Source organism: Emiliania huxleyi (genome assembly GCF_000372725.1).
Source record: "Emiliania huxleyi CCMP1516 unplaced genomic scaffold EMIHUscaffold_35, whole genome shotgun sequence".
NCBI classification, from domain to species: Eukaryota; Haptophyta; order Isochrysidales; family Noelaerhabdaceae; genus Emiliania; species Emiliania huxleyi.
The window spans coordinates 364,119-385,447 of NW_005199363.1; the positions used below are offsets into that span (position 1 = coordinate 364,119).

General features: G+C 65.7%; 7 protein-coding genes across 7 annotated transcripts in view; 5 read left to right on the top strand and 2 right to left on the bottom strand.

Annotated features, from left to right (window-relative positions):
• Window positions 1–1,182: 1,182 nt before the first annotated feature.
• EMIHUDRAFT_208372 (hypothetical protein) lies at window positions 1,183–2,944 on the top strand (the record flags this gene model as incomplete). The annotated part of the gene is made up of 4 exons (XM_005772866.1): window positions 1,183–1,371; window positions 1,720–2,223; window positions 2,250–2,749; window positions 2,896–2,944. 4 exons carry the CDS (start codon window positions 1,183–1,185, stop codon window positions 2,942–2,944), a joined length of 1,242 nt encoding a protein of 413 aa, XP_005772923.1.
• Window positions 2,945–3,026: 82 nt separating this feature from the next.
• EMIHUDRAFT_208373 (hypothetical protein) lies at window positions 3,027–4,700 on the bottom strand (the record flags this gene model as incomplete). Its single annotated transcript, XM_005772867.1, has 1 exon — window positions 3,027–4,700. The coding sequence occupies one exon, from the start codon at window positions 4,698–4,700 to the stop codon at window positions 3,027–3,029; it is 1,674 nt and encodes a 557-aa protein (XP_005772924.1).
• A 650-nt stretch (window positions 4,701–5,350) lies between these two features.
• EMIHUDRAFT_208374 (hypothetical protein) lies at window positions 5,351–5,874 on the top strand (the record flags this gene model as incomplete). Its single annotated transcript, XM_005772868.1, has 2 exons — window positions 5,351–5,375; window positions 5,717–5,874. 2 exons carry the CDS (start codon window positions 5,351–5,353, stop codon window positions 5,872–5,874), a joined length of 183 nt encoding a protein of 60 aa, XP_005772925.1.
• Window positions 5,875–6,314: 440 nt separating this feature from the next.
• On the top strand, window positions 6,315–7,092 carry EMIHUDRAFT_208375 (hypothetical protein; the record flags this gene model as incomplete). The annotated part of the gene is made up of 3 exons (XM_005772869.1): window positions 6,315–6,395; window positions 6,474–6,902; window positions 7,078–7,092. The coding sequence occupies 3 exons, from the start codon at window positions 6,315–6,317 to the stop codon at window positions 7,090–7,092; spliced, it is 525 nt and encodes a 174-aa protein (XP_005772926.1).
• A 6,709-nt stretch (window positions 7,093–13,801) lies between these two features.
• On the top strand, window positions 13,802–14,584 carry EMIHUDRAFT_435853 (hypothetical protein). The gene has a single exon (XM_005772870.1). It carries the CDS (start codon window positions 13,902–13,904, stop codon window positions 14,403–14,405), a length of 504 nt encoding a protein of 167 aa, XP_005772927.1. The 5' UTR covers window positions 13,802–13,901; the 3' UTR covers window positions 14,406–14,584.
• A 176-nt stretch (window positions 14,585–14,760) lies between these two features.
• On the top strand, window positions 14,761–17,558 carry EMIHUDRAFT_450954 (hypothetical protein; the record flags this gene model as incomplete). The annotated part of the gene is made up of 9 exons (XM_005772871.1): window positions 14,761–15,197; window positions 15,262–15,297; window positions 15,337–15,464; window positions 15,534–15,571; window positions 15,769–15,847; window positions 16,014–16,114; window positions 16,535–16,600; window positions 16,808–16,874; window positions 17,164–17,558. 9 exons carry the CDS (start codon window positions 14,761–14,763, stop codon window positions 17,331–17,333), a joined length of 1,122 nt encoding a protein of 373 aa, XP_005772928.1. The 3' UTR covers window positions 17,334–17,558.
• A 2,768-nt stretch (window positions 17,559–20,326) lies between these two features.
• The window catches only part of EMIHUDRAFT_435854 (hypothetical protein), a gene marked incomplete at its 3' end in the record, with an annotated part of 1,947 nt that continues 944 nt past the window's right edge, over window positions 20,327–21,329 (bottom strand). Inside the window, exon 4 of the mRNA XM_005772872.1 lies at window positions 20,327–20,851. Coding sequence (XP_005772929.1) covers window positions 20,328–20,851 — 524 coding nt within the window. The remainder of the gene's footprint in view (window positions 20,852–21,329) is intronic.

A 21,329-nucleotide genomic window follows, 5' to 3' on the forward strand; every position in this document is an offset into this window, starting at 1 on the left:
GGGAGTGGCGCCCCGGGAGTGCCGCTCCGGCGACGTCTGTGGCCTCCAAGGTACCGTGACCGCGCCGGCCTCGAACGGGAGGCTCTTTCGGAGCCGTCGGCCTCCGAAACCGTCGCGTTGCTGCGCCTGGACGGCTTCGCTGCTCGCCAAACCCGTCGGCACCGTTCATATACACATGAATTGTGAGTGAACGCGCATTTTTTGGCGATTTCATTCGCATATGCCGAAATGTTAGTTTCGATCTAGTCCTCACAAACACAATACAGAGGCCTCCTAGCACGGAGAAGCGACTAAGAGTCGCCGACGTGCGAATGAAATCGCCGAAAAATACGCCCGGAATCACAATTGATCCCGTCGACAAGGCGCCCCAATCGCGGAGGTCTGGCGCGGGCGTGGAGGCGAGCATCGACGCCTCGACGGTTGCTCTTCAGAGGCCGTAAACAGGCGCCTGAAAAAGGAGAGAACGCGAGACTGATCACGCGCGCGGAAAAGCCCGAGGGGCGAATCTAAAGTGCCGAGGCGCTTGCTAATCACCCCAGCTAGGGCCACGGAGGCGCTCGCGGCAGGTCTCCGCGCGCGCGCTGGCCGGTGGCAGCTGATCTCGGGCGGCGGGCGGCGGGAATGGGCTCGGGCGGCACCTTTTGCCCTCAAAAGTCGTTCGAGAGTACCGGGTCGCGGCGGGAACGCGCCCATCCGCTCGATGGGTGTCAGGAGTCGATCGCCTGCGCCACGAGCGAGCACGGGAGTCGTCGCGATGGGAGTCGTAGCGGCGTGGCGCTGGGCTTCGAGAGAGCGACGTGGGCGCGGCGGCGCGGGCGGCCGGTGGGGCGCGTGAGGTCCGCACCTTCGCGACGGGCAGGCTCGATACGGCCGCTGGCCGGGGCGGCCGCTCGACCGGCCGCCGCGGTCGTTCCGGCGGCGGCGTCGGCGTCGGCGTCGCGAGCGAACTGGCTCGCATTCGACGAGCGACCCTCTTCACAGAACCCGGACTGCCACCTTAAAGGCCAATTCTGTTGAAAGTCCTGTGCCCCCGAGTTCATTGAAAAAACTTTGGTGAAAGAATTTCGTAACCAAGTTCTGGCAGGGGGGGGGGGCGTGAAAAGCAAAACAGAAAGGCTATTCCCTTCGAAATCGGAAAGAAATCCACCGAAGAGATGCCTGACGCCGCTGCGGCTCGCAAGAATGCAGGCCAATGAACACCCCGTCAACTTCGTCCGCCGCGTCTTCTCTCTCGTCTTCGAGGGCGACTCGCTCTCCAAAGCTGTGCGTGGCGTCCGAGACTTCTTCGCGTTCGATTTCGTTCTTGACTCTGATGGGCGCAGCCTCAACCGATCTGACTTCGAGGCGACGCTCCTGGCCCAGCGATCACGGGTCGTGGCTCCGCCTCGCATCGCATTCTCGCGGCTGTGCGCCACACGACGGCCGCATCACTGTGACGTCGGTCCACACTTCACACTCCGCCTCCGGTCTGGCTCTGTTTGCCAGCGCGGGATTGCAGTCCTCGAGATTGACGTGGCGAGCGGGCGATTGCACTCCTCGAGATTGACGTGGCGAGCGCACTGCTCGTCCGCTGCGATGAGTTGACGCGGATGGAGTGCCCGGACCAAGCCAAGGCGGCGCCTTAACAGAAGCTTGCGCCGCCGCCGCCGCCGCCGCACGCCGCCGCCGCCGCCGCCGCCGCCGCACGCCACGGCGCACGTGCACGCGCGGTCCCAGCAGAACCCGAAGTACCCGCCGCGCTTCCCGGTCGAGGACGCAAAGGTGAGCTGGAAGGTGCCCTGGCCAGAGTACTCGCCGGTGCCCTTCGTGGCCCCCTCGGTGCTCGCGGCCGAGCGGAGCGACGCCAACCCGAACGGCTGGGCCGACAGCCCGCGGCCGAACCTCGCGGAGCTCAAGCACCGCCTCTCGTGCGAGGGCCCCCTCTTCTTCGACGCGGACCAGCGGCCAGTCAACCCGCGCGGCCGCACCGGCGTGTGCGGGCGGGGCATGCTCGGCAAGTGGGGGCCCAACCGGGCCGCCGACCCGATCGTGACGCGCTGGAAGCCCGGCGACAAGCGGAAGCTGCAGATTGTCGCCATCCAGCGCGGCGACACGGGCGTCTGGGCGCTGCCGGGCGGGATGGTGGACGCGGGCGAGGTTGTGTCGGTGACGGTGCGGCGCGAGTTCGCCGAGGAGGCGGGCAACATGGCCTCCGACGCCGAGCGCGCCGCCTTCAACGCGGCCGTCGACGAGCTGTTTGCCACGGCGAGGTGGTGTACCGCGGCTACGTCGACGACCCGCGCAACACGGACAACGCGTGGATGGAGACGACGGCGTTCCACTTCCACTGCACGGCCGACCTCGCCGTCCAGCTGCCGCTCCGCGCGGGCGACGACGCGCACAACGTGACCTGGCTCGACGTCGACGACGCCGAGCCGCGCTACGCCGCGCTGTACGCCTCGCACAAGGACTGGGTGGACCGGGTGGCGTGCGAGCTCTCCGCCAGCGGCCTCGCCGCCGCCGCCGCGTGCGAGCAGGCGGCGGCGGCGGAGGTGATGGGCGAGGAGGCTGCTGCGGAGGCGGGTGTCGCGGCCTCGCTCGACGCACTCAGCCGGAGCAGCACCTTCGAGAGGGAGCTAGACGAGCAGGCGGAGGCGGAGGCGGCGCGCGGGCCGCTGCTCGGCCTCGCCCTCCGGAGGTGCAAGAGCTCGCCGACGCCGGGCGTTGCTGCGGTCGTGCCGCTGGGGCTCGAGGAGGCGCTCCGGAGCCGGTCCCGCTCGTGCGGCCGGCGAGGCCGGCGCGGCCGGTGCGGCCGCCCCGGCGCGCCCAGTCGGGGTGGTCGTGTGCGTGACGCAACACTCTACCGTGTGTTGTTTTAGAGGTGCGAGGCTTTATTCACAAGAGACTTTATTCAAGAGACTTTATTCACATCTCAGCACCGTGCGGGGCGGCCGTGCGGCTGTGACATCATCCCTGCATATGTGGGTTGCGTGGCATGTGACGGATGTGTGCCGACCCCTGTGTCATACCCTGATCGCTACGGTTTCTCAGCTCTCCGCGACGCGGAGCGCGTGCATCGCGCCCTTGAGCTCCACCACCTGGTCGAGCGCGTCGCCGAGCAGCCCCTTGGCCACGCCAAAGTCGCGCAGCTGCTCCACGCCGCCGCTCGCCCGCACCTCGGCGGCGTGGTCGGCCACGAAGCGGCGGCACTGCGCGAGGAGCCGCCCGTCGCCCAGCGTGTGCGCCGCCTCGAGCAGCGGCACGGCGGTCGCCGGCGCGACGCTCTCCTGCAGCGCCTGCGCGCAGAGCAGCTCGAGGCGCGGCACCTGGTACATCTGCGCCAGCTCCCGCAGGTCGAGCGCGCGCTGCGCCCTGCCCTCCTCCTCGCCGAGGTCGAACTTGTCGGAGAGGAGGTAGTCCACGAGGGCGGTGAAGCTGGCGAGGTCGGTGTGGGACACCGTGACCTCGGCGGCGTCGCGCTCCTTCATGCCGATGCCAAACATGGTCCGAAAGACCGGGGACCGGGCGCATAGCACGTTCTTGCTCACGTGCTCGATGCGCTCCCGGTCGTCGCCGACCAGGAAGGTGACCATGCCCTGCGGGAGGGAGGCGTCGCCCCGCGTCTTTGCGAAGTCAGCTCCAAGGGTCGAAGGCGGAACGACGATCGGGGCAAAGGAGGGAGGCGGAGGAGGCGCCGCCACGCAGACCTGGCGGAGGCCACCGTTGGAACCGACCAATAGCGTGCTGCCGTCCGGGCTGAGGGCGACTTCGACTGGTCCGTTGAGCTCCGACGCGTCGCCCACGCCATCAGTGCTGCCCCTGGTGCCGCTGCCCGCGAGCGTGGTCACCTCTCCCGTCGCCACCTCCACCCGCCGGATCTTGTGGTTGTCGACGTCCGCCACAAACAGCGCGCCGCCGTCCGGGCTGATGGAGATGCCATGTGGGTAGCAGAACTGCGCCGCGTCGCCCACGCCATCGGCGCCGCCATCCTCGCCGCTGCCCGCAAGCGTGGTCACAGCGCCAGTCGCCACCTCCACCCGCCGGATCTTGTTGTTGCTGTAGTCCGCCACAAACAGCGCACTACCATCGGGGCTGATGGCGAGGCCAAGTGGGCTGCAGAACTGCGCCGCGTCGCCCACGCCATCCGCGTCGCCACTTTCGCCGCTGCCCGCGAGCGTGGTCACAGCGCCAGTCGCCACCTCCACCCGCCGGATCTTGTGGTTGCTGGAGTCCGCCACAAACAGTGCACTCGCGTCGGAGCTGAGGGCGACTCCGTAGGGGCTGTCAAACTCCGCCGCGTCGCCCACGCCATCAGCGGCGCCTTCCTCGCCGCTGCCCGCGAGCGTCGTCACAGCACCAGTCGCAACCTCCACCCGCCGGATCTCGTGGTTGCTGAAGTCCGCCACAAACACCGCGCTCCCGTTGGGGCTGGCAGCAACGGTGTAGAATTCGTCACTTGCCGGCAAGGCTGCCACGCGGCGCACGCGCCCGGCCGCCGAGACGTGCAGCAGAGAGTCCTTCGTCGCGACGTACCAGGCGCCCGCGTGATCGCTCGCGACGCCAACCTCACCGAGCGATAGGCCGTCCACGCCCTCAAGCGTGAGCGTGGTGACCTGTCCGACGACGCGCGCGCCAAAGATGGGCGCCTCGAAGCCATCCGCGACCGGCACGGGCACGTCCCCGTCCTCGCCGCCGCCGGTGCGGGCGCGCTTGCGGGCCATCGCCGCGCGAACAACGAAGGGGTGGATTCGGGACACGGACGTGTGCGGGCGAGCAATAACACTGACGCAGTCTCGTAGCTTTGCGTTTGGCCCCGTTTGTGCCGCGTCCTGTGCCCCCGACGAATGTCTCTTATAAAATGAACTCGGGGCATCGCGCCAGCACGCCTCTCGGTGTGAGTGAGTGAGTGAGTATTCTTGCTTGATAAAACCACGACGACACACACCAGTCGACTCGCATCGGTTGCCTCCATGTACGGCGGAGCTATTCTCGCGCCCACACCACACCTGGCTCCAACGTGGACACGCCCATAGCTGGGGACACTTGAGCACTTGAGCACTTGATAGGGTCGATTCCGCATGGTACGGGACCCCTCCGATCGTCTCGCCCTCCCTCACTGGTGTGTTCATTGGGGGGGGGTCATAACAAACACGGTGCAGGATCGAGGTGCACGCCGCCAGAGCAGTGTCGTCCCCCCTCTCCCTGGGGACACTACTAGGTCACGCCAGTGTGCAATCTTTACCGGTATGAGACTGGTATTTGGCGATATTTTGATTAGTTTTGGAGTGGTATGGTATAGTGGTATGCGAAAGTGGTATGCGGGGTTTTCAGTAGTTGTAGCGGCTGTCGGTGTGGTCCCGGGGGCGAAACCATGCAAAAGTGCGGGTATTACCCGGGTATACCCGGGTTTTTCCAGGTATACCCGCAAAATACCCGGTATTTTGCCGATTTTGCCGGTTTTGCCACCAAGAAGGCACTCCGACTCGCTTTGATTTCCGTGAGGCAACTGGTATCCCGTACCACTTTTTGATTAGTGCAGGCCTTGGGTTTGATTAGCCAAAAACTCCCATACCGGTAAAGATTGCACACTGGGTCACGCATGGCATCAGAAGTTTTATCTCTGGGCCCCGAAAGGCATCTCTAGCAGCGTCGTTACGCATGCGCCCTCCCCTCCTGGGCGCATGCGCCTCACATCTCGCCAGAGCATAAGCTCTTGCGTTGGTGTGCCACGACCCAGTGATGGCGGCGGACGGCCATTCCTACGAGCGGAAGCAGATCGAGCGCTGGCTCGCCACCAAGTCGACGAGCCCGATGACGGGCGAGGCGCTCGAGCATAGCTTCCTCACCCCAAACCACGCGCTGCGCGGGCGGATTGGAGAGTGGCGAGAGGCTTGAGCGCGGAGCATTTTTAGAAGAGAAAAATGTCCCGGCCCTAGCCTACGTAGGGGCCTAGCCAGCTAGCGTGTCAGCGAGGCATCGCGTGGCGAGTGGGCAGATGAGCATGAATGAAAGGAGCGCGAGGCTCTAGGCCCCTAAAGAAAGAAAGAAAACAGACAACCCAAGGGAGGGATGGGAGGACGGCACGCCGCCACCACACAGGGATTTTAAGGAGAGGTGTGTCTAGGCCCCTAGCCCGCTTTGTCAAGAGAGAGAGATTTTTTAGCAATACCAAACAACTTTGTCAACGCCTCTATACGTGCACGTTTTTCACACCTTTGAAAAGGCCGTTCAAACGCACCGCCTCGCCGTGGTATTTAAAAGCCCGACCATCAATGAGACCATTCTTGTTTCTTCCGAACGTAAAATTCTTCCGAACGAACTTTTCCTCGATCCGAATGGTTGGGTCGAGGGCGGCTGGCCAGCGGATTTGCCGACAGTCGCTGTTCGAGACAGCATCGCCCACGATCATGGAGCACGTCTCGCTACCTTGCACCGCGCGCGCTCGGCCGGCACCTCCGCTACTACTATTCGCGCTCCTCCCTGCTCTCTCGGAGGGAACCGCATCGGAACCGTCGCTGGCATCGCCACGGCTGGGGTATACATCTGCCACGCCAATAGCACGAGCACCAACGCCTGCTGCCGTGCCATTCACGTATCACCCGGACCCGAAGTCATGGCAAGACGCCGAGGCCGACTGCGTCACACGCGGTACGCACTTGGCCACCATCTGCTCACAAGCAGACTCCGATGCAGTGGCCGCACTCAGTGGCTCCGCAGCTGTCTGGATCGGCCTGAACGACAAAGGGACCGAAGGAACGTGGGTATGGGCTGGTGGGTCAACTTGCTCCTACCGCAACTGGGCCTCCCGTGAGCCGAACGGCGCGTGGGGCACTAACGAGGATGCAGTCGAAGTGTATGGCTTCGGGCACTCAAGTGCTGGCAAGTGGAACGACAAGTCTGGCACTGCGAACTCGAGAGCCTACGTCTGTGGGACATCGGCCCCAACGGCTGCCACGTCTGTAACACCCATCCCGCCTTCGCCTCCTTTGCCGCCGGCTCCACCATCGCCGCCGCAGTCCCTGCCCTACCCTCCGGGTGCCGCTCCCACTCCACCACTGCCGCCGTTCGCGGAGGAATCCGAGGGCGGAGGATCTTTAGCCGTCAGAGTTGTGACACCGCTGGTACCTGGAATCATCGGCGTTGCGGCGCTCGGTGGAGGCGTTTGCTACTACAAGCGAAGGCGCAGGCGTGCTCAGATAGGTGTTGCAAAGCTGAAACCCGGAATGTCCGCGGTGCCGTTGCCCAGTCCTGGCAGCTCGTGGCCCGAACGCCGAACATCGCTGCACGACGCATTCAAGGAGGCTTTGGCGATCCTCGGGGGCGATTTGCGACGGGACGCGGTGGGGGGCTACGGCAAGTTTGACGGCACAATCAAGCAAATGATTACCGGGGAGCCTGTGCAGGCGGCGCTCGGTCTCCACCAGCTACTTGGCGTCAGTGAGGCGGAGACGGCGGCCAAGATGGTTGATCCCGTCGAGGCAATCCGTGTGGAGTTCATGCGGCACGGCACCGACGACGACAAGTGGTGCCTCGACTATGTCTTGAACCGGCCTGCGGGGTCGACCGCTCGCCAGTGGCCCAACGGCAAGATGGACGAAGGGAGGGTTGGCGAGACCTTTGACGACTTTGTATCCCATCCGAGCGCCCGTGCCGCTGGCCTCGATGCGGGCCATATCCTTGCAACCCGCCTATACACGACCGCTGCGTACCAGTCGCTCAACAACCCGCTGCGCGACAGAAACCGCGAGGCGGCGCACCCCTTCCCCGTGACCATGCTCAAGCTCTCGGATGGCATCAAGAAGCTGCGCGCGGTTGGCGCCGGCTGTGTCGGCGCGCACGAGCCGGCCGACCTTTTTCGCGGCATGCGGGACATGTGCGTCACCACTGACTTTGAGCGGCAAGGCGGCTCCGAGCTCGCTTGCATGTCGACGACGACCGACATCGTGGTCGCGCTCAAGTACTCTGCGAGCGCATCGAGCCTGCTTCTCAAGCTGCGCACCTCCTCCTTCATGGACCGCGGCGCCGACATCGCCTTCCTCTCCGCCTTCCCCGGCGAGCGCGAGGTGCTATTCCCGCCGCTCACCTACTTGCAGCCGACGGGGCGGAAGGAGGTGCTCGAGCTTGGTGAGGGGGGCACGTGCTCGGTTGTTGAGGTCACGGTCCGATTCCCGAGCTGAGCGCCAAACCAGGGAGAGGGAGAGGGAGAGGGAGAGGGAGAGGGAGAGGGAGAGGGAGAGGGAGAGGGAGAGGGAGAGACTGCGATATGAAAACTCTCCGGGTCTCCGGGACAGTGGGGGGGGGGGGGGGGGGCGCGGCGCGGCTCCGAATGCCCGAAATTCCGAATGGTCCGAAATCTAGTGGAAAATAAATAGCGCGAGATCGTCCGAGATCGCGCGCTGAGGGGGCGAACGGCTGTGTATACAGTGCGGTAGATGTTCGGTCTCGATAATTGCCGAGGCCGCCTGCCTGGGTGGGCTCTCGCGCCAGCACGCTTCTCTCGGGTTGACTCGGCCAGATGCCCTGCCATACCATCCAAAAAGTTGGAATCGACGACAGCTTGGAAGTCGGCCAAAGGAAGTCGGCGCTCGTTGCGATGCCGCCGCCACGCTGCTCCACCGCAGGCACGCCCATCGATCGCGGCAAGTGGCGGAGGCTGTTCAGGCAGAGGCAGTTCCTTGACCACCGCACCTCTGACTCTGTCGCTCTCCTGGCCTTCGGCGCGGTCGGCGTGCTGCCTTCGGCCAGTCCGCTCTCTCGCGCACGGCAAGCGGCGGAGAGGACCAGTGAGGCTGCCGACGATGACGAGGATGCGCTCGGCGAGCCGCTGCTCTCCTGCGCCGTGTGCTCGATTGCCCGCTTTGAGCTGCAGCTCGCCACGGCGATGGCGAGGCGATGCGCGACGGCGGCAGAGGCGGAGGAGCTCGCGATGGAGGCGCGGGCGGCGCTCTGCGAGCACCTCGCCTCGCTCGGCTACCTTGGCCACACCGAGCGGCGCGTCGCGACCACGCGGCAGCTATGTGACGCCGCCGTCGGCAGCTGGCGCCGGAGCACGCCGTCGTGCAGCCGCGAGTGTGGCAGGCTCGGCTATATCTCAGCTACATCTCGGCTGTATCTCGGCTACATCTCGGCTATATCTCGGCTACATCTCGGCTACATCTCGCAGCCGCGAGCGTGGCAGGCTCGGCGTCTCCGACGGCGGCGAAGTGCCAGGCTGGCCGGCGGCGCTCCAGTACCTTCTCGACCAGGAGGGCGAGCCGCTCGCGCAGGCTGGACTTACCCGTGACGCGTGCCCAGTAAGTCAAGATGTGGACCAGCGTTCCTTTGAACGAGATCGGTGTCGAAACACCGCTCTGACAGCGCTCAGCAGCTGCGCCGGGGCAGCTGCGCGGGGGGTGAAAGGGGGAGGAGGAGGGAGGCGGCCGGTGAGGCACGCCCGCGACGCGTCCGCGACGCGTCCGTGACACGTCCAGTGTCACGTCCCCCAAGGCGCTGCGGGAGGAGAGAATCTCGGGTAATCTCGGGTACTCTCGGGTAATCTCGCGTAATCTCGTCCCCCAAGGCGCTGCGGGAGGAGGGCGGCGACGCGCTGCTGGCGGGCAAGGGCGAGGCGGCGGCGCTGCTCGGGGCTGCGCCGCCACGCAGGGAGGCCGACACGTGCGACAGCGAGGCGGCCTCGCACCCCCCTCCCCGCGGCCCGCCGCCGCAGCCAGCGCCAGAGGGTGGCGGCGCGGCGAGCGCGCTGCTGCTCGTGTCTGCAGCGCGCTCCGACACGCTCGTCCTCAAGCTGCTCTGCGCGTTTGGAGTCGGGTACCGCGCCTTGCGCCGGCGGCCAGACGCGGCGGCGCTGGCGGCGGCTCTTGCAGCGGCCACGCGGCGCGGCGAGGAGGGGAGAGGGGAAGGGAGAGGAGCGGAGCGGGCGGCGCTGGCGGAGCGGGCGGCGCTGGCTGCTCGCGCGCACGGCAGGCTCGCGCAATCTCGCGCAATCTCGCGTAACCTCGCGTAATCTCGCGTAATCTCGCGTATCTCGGGTACTCTCGGGCAACCTCGGGTAACCTCGCGTAATCTCGCGCGCACGGCAGGCTCGCGCGGCTGCACTGGGGCGACCCGCCCGACGCTGGGGGCGTGACAGCCGCGCATGTGGCCGCTTTCTTGCTGGAGGAGGAGGCGAGATCCCGCCGAGATACAGCCGAGATCCCGCCGAGACCCAGCCGAGATACAGCCGAGAGAATACAGCCGAGAGAATACAGCCGAGAGAATACAGCCGAGAGAATACAGCCGAGAGGCGTCCTCCCCTCCTCTTTTCGCCCAGGCGCTCGCGGCGATGATGCTCGCCGACCCGCGCGTGGCAGAGGCGCTGGACCAGGTGTCCCCACTACCTCCCCACATCTCCCCACATCTCCCCATATCTCGTGGCCGAGGCGCTGGACCAGGTGTCCCCGCCCGCCGTGCAGTGTGAGGAATTACACTGGACAGGACACTCCACGGGGAGATGTGGGGAGGGGTGGGGAGGGGTGGGGAGGGGTGGGGAGGGGTGGGGAGGGGTGGGGAGAGGTGGGGAGGGGTGGGGAGAGGTGGGGAGGGGTGGGGAGAGGTGGGGAGGGGTGGGGAGAGGTGGGGAGATGCGGGGAGAGGTGGGGAGATGCGGGGAGAGGTGGGGAGATGCGGGGAGAGGTGGGGAGATGTGGGGAGGTGTGGGGAGGTGTCGGGAGGTGTGGGGAGGTGTGGGGGGGGGTGGGCAGAGGTGGGGACAGGTGGGGAGGTGTGGGGAGGTGTGGGGAGGTGTGGGGAGGACAGGACACTCCATGCCGGGCGGTAGACACGCCGGTAGAAGCCGCCATCCGTAGAGGCCGACACCCGCCCGAAAGGCAAACCAGTGTGTGCCGTGCGGGGCTCCTGCCTGTCTGCGGATGTGGAGACGAGAGGAGAGTAGCCTGGCCCCCGCCCCACCGCTCTGTGCGTGTGGAGAGGTGCGCCACGCCTTCGCCCTTCCTAAACGCAGGCAGGCCGCACGCCTCTGCACTACGCCTGCCACGGCTCGGAGCGGCTCCACGCCCTCGTCTACCTCTTCACGCCGCAGCCCTTTGGAACCTGGCTCCAAACCCGCTCGCGGTCGCGCCTCAACTTCGCGCCGCCGCAGACGCTCGGCAACCTGACAGCCGAGCTCGCCATGCGCAACTCTGGAGCCTTCCAGGAACCTTCTGGGAACCTTCTAGGCAACCTGACAGCCGAGCTCGCCATGCGCAACTCTGGAGCCTTCCAAGAACCTTCTGGGAACCTTCTAGGCAACCTGACAGCCGAGCTCGCCGACGCTCAGCTCGCGACGATCGACGCCTTGCTCGCAGGCGGAGCAGACCCGACGGCGGCGGACCCTAGAAGCGGAAGACGCGCTCTAGTCTCCAACGAGGGCTCGGGCGGACACGTATTCCGCTGCGTTCTGCTGCACTCTGCTGCATTCCGCTGCTTCCAAAGTATTCGTAGCCCGTGTATCCACGCGGTGGTAGTGAATGCAACGCATGAGGACCGTGCCCCACCCCCGACTTCGGTGTTGGTTTAGGCGACGGATGCGCGCGGCGTCGCACCTCTGGCACTCGCCGCAGCCGGAGGAGCGCCGGCCAAGGTGAAGAAGTAGACACCGCGGGAAGAGAGGGAGAGCGGGTTGTGGGCGCGTCTGCCCGCCCGGCGGCGGTGGGGTAGTGATCGCCGGGTGGCGCAGGGACGACCTTGGGGCGGTGTGGCGACACGCCAGCACGTCGACGATTGCCCTGTGGCCCCCTCTGACTCCAAAGGTGCTGCGCCGGCTGCTCGACGCCGCTGCCGCACGCGGAGGCGGCGGCTCGGGCGGCGGCGCCTCCGCGGCGCTGCGCGCGACCGACGGCGAGGGACGCGACGCCGGCGACCACGCCGAGGCAGCAGGCCAGCTCGAGGCCCTGTCGTGGCTGCGGGCACGCGCCAAGGAGCAGTCAGAGAAGGGGGGTGGCTCCGCCTCTGGTGCGGCGACGCCGCCTCCGGCGCGGCCGCCCCGCCCGCCTCCGCCCCGCCCGCCTCCGCCCGCGCTGGCCACCGAGGCGGGCGGGTGCGACTTTGACGAGGTTGCGGCGGCTGCCCTCGACGCGGACGCGTTTCTGCGGCGGTATGCGCGCGCGGGGAGGCCGGTCGCTCTCCGCGGTGCGCTCGCCTCACCGCCTGGTGGGGGCACAGAGGTGCGCACGGTGCGCTCTTAAAGCACGGGAGGAGCCGAGAGAAGGGGGGAGGGGGGTGCGATGGCGGTGAGATGGCCATGAAGGACGAGATCACACGAGATAGCCCCGAGATCGCCTGCGCAGGGATAGCTCCGCGCCGCTCAAGTCGCGCTTGGCGGGCGCCTCGAGAGGTGGGTCCTTACCCGTACGGCATGGCTGCTCCAGGCGGCCGGCGCCCGCGCCGACGGCTCAGAGGAGCGGGACGAGTTCCTGGAGCTGTTTGGAGACGTCCTGTGGCAGCCGCAGCTGCTACTGCGAGGCAACGCCACGAGGCTTCGCCGCTACCTCGACCGCTTCCGAGGTACAGCCGGCGCGCGCAAGCCGCCGCGCCGGCCGCTCGCCTTCAACCGCCCCGTGGACCCAGACGCTGCGCGCGCCGCTTTCGCGCACGCGTCGCGCGGCGGCTGGCCGCGGGCGGTGGCGCACCCAAAGCTGCAGTCGGGCAGCCGGCTCGCCGGAGGCGGACAGCTCTGCCGCCTCCTCGGTCGCCCGGGGCGTGGCTCTGACGCGCGCGGCGTGGCGGATCCACTAGGCGCGGGCATCGACCTCTTCATCGGCCCCAACGGCAGCGGTCTGCCTCTTCACCACCATGGCGCCGTCTGGAACGGGCTGCGGTGGGGGAGGAAGCTGTGGGCGCTGCTCCCGCCGGCGCGCGCGTCCTTCGCGCCGGCAAAGCAGCACCCGCTCGACTCGGAGTGGCTGCAGGCGTGGCGGCGGCGGGGCCACGCCGGCGGGGGGCCCGGGGGCGGAGCGGGCGGCGCCGCGGCGGAGGAAGGGGCGCGGTTCTGCGTGCAGGAAGCAGGCGACGTCCTCTACGTGCCGCCGCACTGGGCGCACGCGACGCTCAACCTCGAGGAGGGGCTCAGCGTCGGCGGTTTCCTGCAGGACGACCTCGCGCTGTCGCTCCACATGCAGCTGGCCGCCGCGCCGCGCGGCATCGGATCGCTGCAGAATGCGGCGTTGTTGCACGAGGAGTGGTACAGGAGCGTTGCGCGGGCGTTTCCGGTGGCGTGAGAAGTCGGCCGGCGCTTCGCGTTTTGGGGGGGGGGGGGGATAAGGAGGGTAAGACTGTGACCTGTTCCGAGCTTCCGACCTTGATCCGACTGTGATCTCAGACTCCCATGCGTGAGTGCCGTGCTTTTCAGATCGTGTGTGTGTGTCACTCTGTGTGTCTCACGCCTTGCCGGGGGGGGGGGGAGCGGAACAAGGAGGAACCTCTGCAGGTGGAAGCGCCTACTGAGACAGTACCTCAGCACAGGAGGTGACTTCGGGAACGCCGAGTTCGGTTCGCACTAGTGCCCATGCTAACGCTGCCGTCCCCATGCAGTGCCGAGCCGAACTAGTGCCGAGCCGGAAGAGGCGCAAAGGCAAACCCGAAACCGGTTAAAGCCGTACCCCCATGTGTAGAGCGGCCGGGACGGGCAGCCTCGAGTGCATCGGATCGTGGGGCACACACACACATACACACACACCCGCGCGCGCACACACCACACTCACACACACACACACACAGGTCGTTCGAGCTCCGCGTGAACAGCGCCTTCTTACGATGCTTAAAACCCTCCGTACCCCCTCCGATCCATGATCGCCGCCCTGACTGCCTCGGCGCACGGCTTCAGCTCGACCCCGAAGACGCCCTCGGGCTGTCCTGAGGACCTCTTCGGCTATGTGGACCCGTACACCATGGCCGTGGTCGACTCGAGCGTGGACCCGCTGGTCCTCGCCGACAATTTCGGCTTCGGCCCGGCCGGCGGCGACTTCCTCTACACTGCCACGAAGGCGGCTGTGCTTCACTACCTCCCGTTCCGTAGCGCCGTGCCCAACGCTACCGAGACCCTCACCGAGACCTTCAGCGCTGCCCCGGGCATCACGGGCGATGGCACCTGCCTGCGCCCTGGTCCGCCGGGATGCGGCCAGTACGTCAAGACCACCTACGAAACGGGCTGCCCGTTTCTTGGCCCGGACGCGGACCTGATCCTGGGCGCCATGTCGAACGAGAACGAGGGCCTGAACGAAGACTTCACCTTCACCGGCTGCACCGCGGTGGCGCAGGAGACGCACTGCTTCATGGGGTTCAGTGAGGAGGGCTTCGCTATCAAGGTCGACTGCTCGGTGTGCGAGGCAGAGCGCCGCAAGCTTGCGTCCAAGGAGGCTGTCCCGCTCTCCAAGTACCACCCGCTCGCTTAAGTCGGAGCAGGGATCGCGGCGTGCGTCGATCGCGGCCGGGCGCGTCCTGCACCCCGTGAATGCCGGCTCTAGTAGGACCTCAGAAGGTGTTGCCTCTAGTTCGAATCCTTAGCCCATCCCCATGCGTGTGCCCGGTCGGGTATGTGGGGTGGCCGCGCGCGGACAGCAAGCTTCACTTTACGCCGTCGCCGAGCGAGCCCCGAGCGCGTCGCTTTTGGCACTGAGTGCCAAGCTCTGATGTCAATGTGTTAGTGCCGGTGCGCGCTACTCCATTTTGTATTTCTTTTTTCTGGCGAGCCTTGCTTTCTGTGGCGGGGAAGATTTCTTTTTTTCGTTTCGCGGAAGCTTTCGATCCATGCTTGCCGCCACCGTCGCCTCCCTAGGCGTCACGATGCCTCCCGTGTCGCCCACCGGCCTCCAGAATCGCATCTGGCGCTGGCGAGGCTTCGACGTGCGGTACCAGTGCCTCGGCGACGAGCGTGCGGACGGTCCGGCGGTGCTATTTGTGCACGGCCTCTTTGTTAACGCGGACCACTGGCGCCGCAACCTGCCCGCGCTCGCCGACGCCGGCTGCCGCTGCTACGCGATCGACCTGCTCGGGTACGGCTACAGCAGCAAGCCGAACCCCCTAAGCGAAGCGGCGAAGGCTGTGAGCGGCGAGAACGGCCGGAGCCTCAGCGCGCCGGTCGCTGACCTTGGCACAGCCGGCGGCGGCACGCGCGAGGGGGTGGAGGTGGAGCTGGCTCACCCGGTCGCGGGCAGCCCGTACAACTTTTACACCTGGAGCGACCTGTACCCTTCTTGTTGGAGCGGAGAGGTGACACTTTTGCGAACTGTCCCGCACGCTCTCTTGTAGGAGCGAGCAGCTCCTCGACTTTGAGGCGGAGGAGAGGTGACACTTTTGCGAAATGTCCCGCACGCTCTCTTGTAGGAGCGAGCAGCTCCTCGACTTTGAGGCGGAGGTCATCGGCGGCGACGAGCCCGTCACCCTCGTCGCAAACTCGATCGGGTCGATCAGCGCGCTGCAGGCCGCCATCGACGCGCCCGCACGGATCAACGGTCTCCGCAGCCGTCGGCCCAGGCGCTCCTCATTCCGTCCCTCTGTCCACGAGGAGACCTCTTTGCCAGGCGTGGCGATCGTCAACCCAAACTTTCGAGAGCTGCACGTGAGCGGGCCCAGGGCGCTGGCGTCTGCCCACCGCAGTCTCACCTCCCTCTCCGTGCGCCGTGTCTCTCTTCTCGCAGGCGAGCTGCGCGCTCACGCCCACCTCCGCCCTCCACGCCCACCTCCGCCCTCCACGCCCACCTCCGCCCTCCACGCCCTGCGCCCTCCACAGCCAGCCGGCACCCCTCTCCTGTCTAGGTGAGCGAGCAGCCAGCCCTCCTGCGCCCCCTCCTCGTGCCGATCATCGAGGCGGTGCAGCGCACGCTGCGCGAGAGAGGACAACACCCCCTAGAGCCTTCCCGAGCCTTCCCAGAGCCTTCCCAACACAGTCGTGGAGAACGCAACGCCGCGCGGGAGAGGAACGCTCTCGACGCCCTCGCGGCTTCGCCACCAACGCCGCAGACTCGTCTCGGACCCTTCCTTCCTCTGCACCGCCCCCCCAGGCCAGCCGCTCTTCGACGCGCTCGCCAAGCCGGCGACGGTGCAGCAGATCCTCAAGGAGCCGTACTTCGACGCGGACATGGTGGCGGACGAGCTCGTCGACGTGTTAATCAACTATTAATCAACTACTAATTCACCCTTACTTAACAGGTGACGGACGAGCTCGTCGACGTGTTAATCAACTATTAGTCAACTATTAACTCACCCTTACTTAACAGGTGACGGACGAGCTCGTCGACGGGTTAATCAACTATTAGTCAACTATTAACTCACCCTTACTTAACAGGTGACGGACGAGCTCGTCGATGTGTTAATTAACTATTAATCAACTATTAACTCACCCTTACTTAACAGGTGACGGACGAGCTCGTCGACGTGTTAATCAACTATTAATCAACTATTAATTCACCCTTACTTAACAGGTGACGGACGAGCTCGTCGATGTGCCGCCCACCGCCCCGCTCCTCCCCGCCGACCGGCGCGCACCCCCCTGCGATTCGGCTCGGACTTCTTTTTTCTGCAGGTGCTGCTCACGCCGCTCCTCCAGCCGGGCAGCGCAGACGTCGTCTTCGACACGCTCTCCTACTCGGCGGCTCCTCTCCGCAAGCGGCAGCCGTGGCGCCGTCAGTGAGCTGTCGCGCAGCCTTCGCATAGGCCGGCCCTCTCCCCGAGCAGCAGCTGTGAACTCAGAGTGAACTCATAGTTAAGTACTGGTTCATTAGTAGGCCGGCCCTCTCCCCGAGCAGCAGCTGTGAACTCAGAGTGAACTAATAGTTAAGTACTGGTTCATTAGTAGGCCGGCCCTCTCCCCGAGCAGCAGCTGGCCGACACACGACTCGAGGCGCCCGTGCTCGTGCTGTACGGCGAGCACGGGGCCCCTGTGGACACTTCCGAGACACGCCCTGAGCCCCCCAGCCCGACTCTTCCGAGACACTTCCGAGACACGCCCTGAGCCCCCCCAGCCCGACTCTTCCGAGACACTTCCGAGACACGCCCTGAGACCCCCCAGCCCGACTCTTCCGAGACACTTCCGAGACACGCCCTGAGACCCCCCAGCCCGACTCTTCCGAGACACTTCCGAGACACCTCCGACACACGTCCGAGACGCGTCCGACACGCGTCCGAGACACGTCCGAGACGCGTCCCTCGCAGGCGAGCAGGACCCGTGGACGCCTCCCGCTCGCGTGCGCGCGCTCGAGCGGTTCGCCGCTGTGCAGCGCGTCGTGCCGTTGCCCGGCGTCGGCCATTGTCCGCATGACGAGGCGCCCGGCACCGTCAACCCGCTCGTGCTCGACTTTGTGCGCGCTTGCGCCGCGAGGTGACGGCTGACGCGTGGGCGTGCGGCCTTGCGCGCCGGCGGTGGCGCACCCTGGATTTGCGCCAGCACAGCGCACAGGTGCAGCAGCAGCACGGGCCCTTTCCCCGGCTCGCTCCTCGAGCTTGGCTCACGCTGAGAAAAATTCTGAAACGGCGTGCGGCAGAGTCACCGACGAGTCGGTCCGCGTGCCTCCTCGTGTTCCGTACCGTTCTCACAGATCCATAAACTCACTTTGGCCTCACTGAAGCGAAAATGTTGTTCCTGAATCCTCAGATTTTAGAGCGATAAGGAATTCGCAGTGTCTCTCGCCGATTCTCGCTGCAACCTTTTGCCACCTCGCGGTCGTCCCGTGCCCAGTGTCGTGCGAGGGAGCTTGTTGAAAATTCCTCGAACCTGTGAGAGAGAATGTTTGGCTATAAAAATAAATAAATATAACGGAAACAGCAAACACCAAATGATTGGCTGAATTCTTATTTCCTTGTAAAATTCTTTCAATAAGAGGGACACAGAGCTTCATTGTCGGAGGGACACAGCTTCCGATCTGCACAGTCAAACGACTCACTCGGCAGCCGTACTCGTGTTGCAGGGTCACTGCACTTCACCAATGAATGTCGTGCGCCGTCTCCGAATGCGAGATCGATCCCGGTTCGTGTGCGTCCGAACTCAAGCCCTCCGAGATTGCGGGCCTGAGTGTAGTTCGTGTGCGTCCGAACTCAAGCCCTCCGAGATTGCGGGCCTGAGTGTAGTCGCCGCTCTTCCCGTGCTGATTTCAATCCTCCTCCCGATCCTCGAGCACTGCCGCGGCTGCCACGGCAGCCGCGGTTGCGTGGCGGCGGCCCCCTCGCACGACATGCCCGGCTTCCCCCTGTCGTACCTGCGTAATGGCATGCTAGCGGTGATGGTCGCCCTGGTCACCGGGTTCCTGGGCATCTTCTTCGCTGTCCTCACCGACTTCGACGAAGACACTCACATCGGACCGTGTGAGTGGGGCATCGGCGGCTGTAGCACGATCAGCTGCATCGCTGGGACGTACAAGCCCCAGGTTTACACCTACATGATGGTGATGCTTGTGCTCTCTGCCATCCTGGGTGTGACGCTCCTTGAGTCCTCACGCGCTGCTAGAAGAGCTCATGCTTGTATTGAGGGCTTAGAATCGCCGTACGCGAAGAGGCCGGACCTCTCAGACCCCCCCGGACTCGCACACACGAAAAGGAGGCGCAGGGGTTGGACGGTGGGATGCGCGCGAGAGGGGGCGGGCTTGCCGAAGAGAGCGGACGTGATTGATCCAATTGCCAAAACGCGCGTCCGCGGCGTTTCGGCGGAGTTCGTCGATTCCGCTCCTGGCCCGCTCTCGCCAGCCCTTGCAGCAAAACACCATCATCTCGCCCATCCGGTCGAGAGCAAGCAGTTTTTGCCGTTTGTCGGGCTAGCTCCCAGACCGAGGGGGAGAGGAGCTCATGCTTGTATTGAGGGCTTAGAATCGCCGTACGCGAAGAGGCCGGACCTCTCAGACCCCTTTGAGGCCGGTCGCGTCCGGTGACAGAGTTGAGGCCCTTCAGGACGCGCCGTCCGGAGAGTCGGTGGACTAGCGTTGGCCTGCTGATGGCACGGCGTTGCAACAGACTCCCGGTGAACGCCGACGCGCTCCCACGCGTGATCCGCGATAGCATGAGCCCCACCGCGTGAGCCGCGAGGGGGCACGATCCGTCCGTTCTGCTCCCCGAATCGCCCGGGAGAGGCACCGCCTCGCATCCCGTCCTCTAGGGAGAGGCACCGCCTCGAATCCCCTATAGCCAGGGGGAGGGGCACCGCCTCGGCACCCAGGCTGCAGCCGAGGATGGCGTGAGCGCTTGCGTGAGCCGCAAGGGAGGCGTGAGTCGCCAGTGCGTGAGCCGCGATGGGGCGTGATCCGCCCCGCTCAGCGTGAGCCGCGTTCGGTGTGAGCCGACCGAACCGCCCGGGAGAGGCACCGCCTCGCATCCCGTTCCTCTAGGGAGAGGCACCGCCTCGAATCCCCTATAGCCAGGGGGAGGGGCACCGCCTCGGCACCCAGGCTGCAGTCGAGGATGGCGTGAGCGCTTGCGTGAGCCGCAAGGGAGGCGTGAGTCGCCAGTGCGTGAGCCGTAAGGGTGGCATGATCTGCCAGGGAGAGGCACCGCCTCCTATCCCGGACTGCGTGAGCCGCAATCGAGTGGCATGAGCCGGGAGGACCTTCGACCCGCACTGCCCCACCAGAAGGGGGCTAAGCGCGGGTTGAAAGCGCGTGAGCCGCGCGCGTGAGCCGCGAGAATGGCATGATCTGCCAAGGAGAGGCACAGCCTCGCATCCCAGACTGCGTGAACCGCAGGAAAGTGGCGTGAGCCGCCAGGGTTCAGGGAGGGATTAGCGTCTGCGTTTGCGACCTCCACTGTGAGCCCTCTCAAGTTCGGAGACGAACTTGACGGCGAGGCGGCGCTGGGCCCTCTGTTGAGCTGCCCGAAATCGGTCGTCACCCCCCACGTCGACGTGGACGGCAACGGTGTAGAGTGCCAGCGCCGCTGCGTCAAGTTTAGCGTCATTCCAGCGGAAAGCGTCCGCCCAGTCAATGTCAGTCTCGAGGCTCGCGATCATCGATCTGGATGTCGTCCATCTGGCTCGCGATCATCCAGAGGTGCTCGTACGCACCCTGCAGAGTCTCCTCAGCGGACTCGCTGCTGGACTCGCTGCTCGACATGCGCGCGAGAGGGGGCGGGCTTGCCGAGGAGAGAGCGGCCGGACGTAGAGCGTTTTTGATCCAATTGCCAAAACGCGCGTCCGCGGCGTTTCGGCGGAGTTCGTCGATTCCGCTCCTGGCCCGCTCTCGCCAGCCCTTGCAGCAAAACACCATCATCTCGCCCATCCGGTCGAGAGCAAGCACTTTTTCGGACATTTTCGACGCACAGCTTTTGTCACATACTCGTGCAACAAGAACAACCCGTGTGTGTGTCTCGGTCTTAGAGTACAAAACTCGCCGCACATGGCAAAAGCACCAATAAATACCTTTTAACGACCAAGAGACAGCGTGTGCGCGCTCGGCCGGGACTAGACACTCCCGTGCCACACGCCTGCGCACATCGAGAGCACTGCAGCACACCATGTACACACTCTCACACCACCCTGCATACAGAGGAGAGGAACATGCGTATGCGGCTCGCACACCACCCGTGCCGGCTTGTTTCCCACGCTCAGTGGAAACAAAGGCGCAACCACACACGCACAAAGGAACGTAAGGGGATCGCGGCGACGAGGCGCCGCGTCGAGAAGAGGCCGAACGCGCCCGCGACGCGGGGGCCCCGCGGGGGGCGCTGTGCCCTCCAGCGCGGGGGCCGCCCGCGCGCGGCGCGTGGAGTACTACGGCGACTACCCGAAGAGCTTGAGCAGCAGGAAGTCTGTCTGCTGGATGAGGCCGCCCTCCGGCGTGAGGCCGAGGGCGGCGTGCGCCTCCTTGACAATCTTGACCAGCCCGCCTGGCGCGAGGTTGAGTGTCTCGCGGATGCGCTCCACCTGCAGGCCAGACCAACAGAACTCACAGGTCATTAATTACGCTCCACCTGCAGCCAATCAACACGAACTAACAAATTAAGTGACTACGCTCCACCGGCGGCGCAGGAGATGGGGGGGGCTGGGGGGGTTCCGGGCCCGATGGTCGCCATGGCGAGGCGACAGAAGGGGGAAGGGGGAAGGGGAAGGGAAAGGGGGGGGGGGGGGGGGCCCCATAGGCCCCCCTTTTCCGGGAGGGTCTCCCCCCCCCCCGCCTCTGGAGGACGGGGGGCCCCCCGTCATCCCCTGGCGGGGGGTTGCCCCCCCCCGCCGGGGGGGGGCTTGTAAAAAGATTCGGGGGGCTCTCCCCAAAAAAGGGACCCCCGCCCCCACCAAGTGGAGGAGGAGGTCCTCCAAAAACCCTCCCCGTCGCCAAAGGCCGGGGTTTCCCCCCACCCTTTGTTTGAGGGGGGTGGCCCCCAAAATCTGGCCCCCCCGGGGG